Genomic DNA, 5117 nt, shown 5'->3' with positions numbered 1-5117 from the left:
GCGTGTGTGTGCGTGTGTGTGCATGTGTGTGTGTGCGTGTGTGTGCGCGTGTGTGCGTGTGTGTGTGCGCGTGTGTGCGTATGTGTGTGTGTGTGTGTGTGTGCGTGTGTGTGTGTGCACGCATGCGTTTTCAGGGGTCAGCACCAAGCATCTTGCTCAATTGTGCTCCATCTTGTCTTCTGAGTCAGGGACTTTCACTAAACCTGGAGTCCCCCAGTTCAGCAAGCCCTCGGGGAACGCTCTATCTCTGCCTCCCCCACAATGAGGTTACAGTTGTATTCCTCCATGCCGGGCTTTTTACATGCATGCTGGAGATCAAATTCAGATCCTCGTGCTTGCACAGCAAGCATTTACTCACTGGGCCATCTCCCAAGTCCCCCAGAACTATTTTCAAGTAGTTTCTATGGTAATGATAACTACTCCAGTGTTATCATTACCTACTACACAGTTGAACCAAATCACCACACTTTATCGCATAAATGTATAGAATTATTATAACAATTTTTAAATAAAGAGTACATTTGATAGACACAAGGACAGGAATCTTAGGATGGAATCAGCATCCCACGTGTTGAGGGCTTAAATGAATGTCCAGTCCATGAGCGTTATAACTGTGGTCCCCAATCTACAACCTCTTTCCACCTACTTCTAAATTCTAGTGGAGAACACTCCTCAGAGAATTTAATCTAGAGCTGTCTGAGTCTAAAGTGAATCAGAAACTGCAATTCCACCTTTGTCATGTTTCAGAGGGGTCAGCAATGTCCTGGAACCTACAGTTGAAGTCACAAACTCAGACATTTGTGAAGGCTAGCCAACTGATGTGTTACAGGGTAGTATATAGCTGAAGGGTGGCTCAGCTCCAGTCCAGCTACCCCTTCTTGGCCTTCATTCATTAAAGTCACATAAACACTGAAAGTCCAGTGTTAATTGAGTGTGAGAGTTACAGAGAGCTAGGTTTTATATACTATCTCTGGATCTTTAAGAAGTTAGAAACCAATACAGTCAATATAAGAAAGTCACCCAAGGTAAATAAAACTCATCTATGTCTCAGTTCAGACCAAGGGCACTAGCCCCTTATCAATAAGGACCCACAGTAGGAGCACTAATTAATGGGCAGGTAGACTGTCAGTGTGTAGAGATGGTATCATGCCCCCAGATTCCCATACAGTAAGAATAGGAATTGATTGTCTCTAAGTGGAAGGGTCAATATTTGTCTCCACAGTTACAGTCGATGAAGGCTACTGACACACTGCCTAAAGAAGCTGACATGGAGGCTAACGTTTTCATGTCTGTACAATGACAGGAAGTGTTACTTACCCAGCTGGGGCATATTGGAAAGAGCCGCATATCCAGGATGATGGATAATTGTAATATTAAAAGTTGCCTTTAGAGCTGGCTCATCAAAACAAGGGAAAACATGCCTGGCAAATGTTGGTTCCATTTGAGTTGCTACCAGGGCTCTGAAATATATTTTGGGGGAAAATTATTCTTTTTTTTTTGTCTGTCTTAGATCAACAGAAGCAAATATATACGCACACACAGACTCTGCTTCCCGGTGCATCTTAGGGTTCTCATAAGACCTAAATTAAAAAATGATCTCTGTAACTTTCAACCTCAAAATGATTTTTGTCACATTGCATCATAAACCTCTTATAAGCAAAGCAGGGACAAACATAAACATGGGATGTTAGTCTTTGGAAAACCAGGATGGCTTCTTTGAGAATAATCTGTTGCTTTCATCCAACACCAAAGGGTGAGCCAGTCTGAAGAATGCCTTTGTTTTTTCTTCTTTCAAATGTTTCCTCTTCTTTCTAATTGAAAACTTACAGTTCTATTTTGGACACCTCTTGGGGTAAACCATATGGGTATATGCCAACTGAACATTATGTCCTTCAGTTACAGATAGATTGGCCACAGCCCTACTGTGGCTTCTCCTACTTCCATGGAAAAATACAAAGAAGAGCATACTGCTGTGGTCACTGGAGATTTATGGCAGAGAGCTTAGGGACCAAACCCCATGATGTCAGGTTCACCTTAGTCACATCCTGCCCGAGTGTCTGAAGAGCGTGGGTCTCTGCAGACAGCTTTCTCCTCAGTCTTGTTATTTTATTTGCCAAGACTCAGGGACCTGGAGACCTGGCTGTAGAGGACAATAGTGAATGGTGAACTTCCCTTTCAACAGAGGTCCTTACCATGTCATGTGTTGACTCTTGCTTCAGGCACCATTCCTAGATAAATACAGGTAAACCAACACAACCATTCCAAGAGTGCCAGTCCCATCCATTCCTCACCTCTGCAAATCTCTCCTCCATGGCAAAAGAGCTGCTTTGCTTACATAAAAAAATTTTTTACACAGCTTCAGGAGGGACACACAGTAAGTAGTTGGGACATTCAGAGCCCTCTCACTAAAAATATAAGAGTGAACCATCTCACAGAAGGCCCATTACGGGTGTCCAAACTTTACTGACAAAGCTATAATTAGCATCCAGCCTGTTTGTCCTGAGTATTTCCCTCATTTTATTATAGCCTTGATTGTGGAGGCTTAAGGAAGCCTGTGGTTTCACAGTAACCTGGTCATTCCACTACCCACTGAATCATTCCGGGCGGGTCACATAATGGTGCTTGTGCCTCGGTTCTCTGTGTGACAAATATGACACTCTGCATTGCTACTTGAACTCACCCATGTTGCCATGCATTATCAGTGAGTAGCTTGATGACAAGTCACCCGTGCTCCCTATGTATTCCAGCCTGGCAAGCCACACTCAGTATTGATGGCATTTTTATGTTACAGGTGGGTTGATTATCACTAGGAGTAAACTCGATTCCAAAGTTGCCAGAATTACACCTGATCACAAACTGAATAAAAGTCATTGTTCGCTCTCCAATTAGAAATGACCAGAAGCTAGGGGGCTCTTTTTTTTTTCTTCTTTAAACTTATGTCATTTACAATAGAAGACCGACTTCACAGCTTTGGGGTTGAGAATAATATAGGCAGCTTTATTAATATATACAAAAGACCCTTCAGTAGCTTTGCAATATTGCACAGAACGGCAAAATTGCCTGTTCTGTGACTTGAGTTGCTGTGTTTGAAAAGAGATACAACATTGAACAGAGAATTCAGTCACCTGAGTTCTCCACTAAGATGAACAGAATAAAATACATTTTTAAAGGCCATGTAACTTTAAGAAAGGTGCTTAAAAGTATCTAGACACCTTCTCCCATGGAATGTGTGAATGGGGTTACTTGATCTTAATGACCAATCAGGTGTCTAAAACCATGATTCTGGGGGATGTTGATGAGAAGGAGGACTAGACACATCTAACAAGATTCAGAGAAAGCCTACAGGGTGGCCCTGATTAAGCCACCTGGAGCTGGTAGGAGGGATTCCCTCAAGAGTTCATCCATGCCCCTTGGGAAGTCCATACCTCTTGAAACTAGAACACTCTGAACAGATGGTAATATATTAGTACAAAAGAGAATAATATGAAGGGAAAAGGCACATCTCACTACAGAGTACACAATCAGGTTCCCAGAGAGCCAAATCCTGAGCCCAAACCACAGAAAGAGAAGTTTGACATCAGCTCCTCTGCCATGAAGTTTATGAATCTCAAGGAAGTTGCAAGACAAGCAATAGGAAGACCCTTAGATGCTTAGCAGAAAAAGGATGAGTTTGGTTATTAGTGGTGAATGACAACTTAGAGGGCTGAAACTGTAGCAAACCAAACCCAGAGCAGATGCTTCCATGTCCATGATTTAAGTCTCCTGAGAAATGAAAGAAGAGAAATCCTCATGAGTTTTCTGCAACGATTTCTCTGCCTGTTTTTATACAAACAGTTCGAGAAAATTCCCCACAAGTCACAACCATTTGGCTCTCAACCTTAACTGCAAAGGCCAGAGGCAAGCAACAGCAAGATCATCTTGCTATACCACATCTGAGAATCACACAGTGAGTGTCTTTGCCTTCTCCCTCTGCCCATGGAGAGAGAGAGGCTGTCTAGCCTTCAGAACACAAGATGATCTGCCATTCTTCCTTTCCTTCAAATTTTATGGAAACATTCTATGATAGTGTCCTTTAAGTCTGTGTTTAGCATGGTCAGCTGGTGCGGGAATTACAGTAGGGGAATGTGCCTCCTGGTGGCTCAGCACTGTAGAATGTCTTCCACTTCCTCTTGTTCTGCTCTAGAATCATGGCTCCACCACACTCTGGGACTGGAAGAAGTCATTGGGGCCAAGATCCACCCACTCGGGGTAGTAAGTCAATTTCCATAGGAAAGATATCAATTGTATGCACTCAGTAAAACATTTTATTCCAAATCATTTTATGAACTCCATATGGCTACATCTCTCATTAACAAGTGATAAACAGCACAGCTGGTCAGAGATTAAGTAAAATTCTTCAAGAGTTATAATGCTGCAATCTTTAAATATTTTCATACAACACACACCCAGAAATCAAAATGTTTAGTAGAGCCACATGTTCAACCACTGGACTGTGGGTCAACGATTGTCCCATGAATTATGTTTATTGCGGTGTGTAAGAGAATCTGAAAACTAGTTTTCACCAGGCAACAAAATATAATTGCTGCAAAATCCACTCGGCCAAAATGATGCCAAATTAGGTTAGGAAGTTCTTCAAAATAAAGGGTCTTGTGATTAGGAGGTCTCTCTTTAAGCAGCTCAAATATAGGAGGACCAGGAGAGCCAGGGAGAGAACATGAGCCAGAGAACGGAACTTGTAGCAAGCAATGGGTGGTGTTTGCCAAGCCTCGAATGCTGTCAGGGAGTTGGAAGGAGGCACCCAGCTCTAACCTTGAGCCAGTGGAGAGAAAACTCTCAGGGAGCAGCATGAATCTTCTTCCTTTCTTCCTTCCTTTCTTCCTTCCTTTCTTCCTTCCTTCCTTCCTTTCTTCCTTTCTTCCTTTCTTCCTTTCTTCCTTCCTTCCTTCCTTCCTTCCTTTCTTCCTTCCTTTTCTTCCTTTCTTCCTTTCTTCTTTCTTTCTTTCTTTCTTCCTTCCTTTCTTCCTTCCTTCCTTCCTTTTCTTCCTTTCTTCCTTTCTTCCTTCCTTCCTTCCTTCCTTCCTTCCTTCCTTTTCTTCCTTCCTTCCTTCCTTCCTTTC

At 42.6% G+C, this 5117-nt stretch overlaps 1 protein-coding gene across 1 annotated transcript in view; it reads right to left on the bottom strand.

Annotated features, from left to right (window-relative positions):
• Nucleotides 1-5117, bottom strand: part of Lvrn (laeverin) — a 51535-nt gene that overhangs the window by 37128 nt on the left and 9290 nt on the right. The window contains exon 2 of the mRNA XM_021214998.1: nucleotides 1318-1460. Coding sequence (XP_021070657.1) covers nucleotides 1318-1460 — 143 coding nt within the window. The remainder of the gene's footprint in view (nucleotides 1-1317; nucleotides 1461-5117) is intronic.

The sequence above is a fragment of the Mus pahari genome, chromosome 15 (genome assembly GCF_900095145.1).
Source record: "Mus pahari chromosome 15, PAHARI_EIJ_v1.1, whole genome shotgun sequence".
Lineage (NCBI taxonomy): Eukaryota > Metazoa > Chordata > Mammalia > Rodentia > Muridae > Mus > Mus pahari.
The sequence above is the reverse complement of the archived record's forward strand: the minus strand, read 5'-3'. Positions and strand labels throughout refer to the sequence as shown.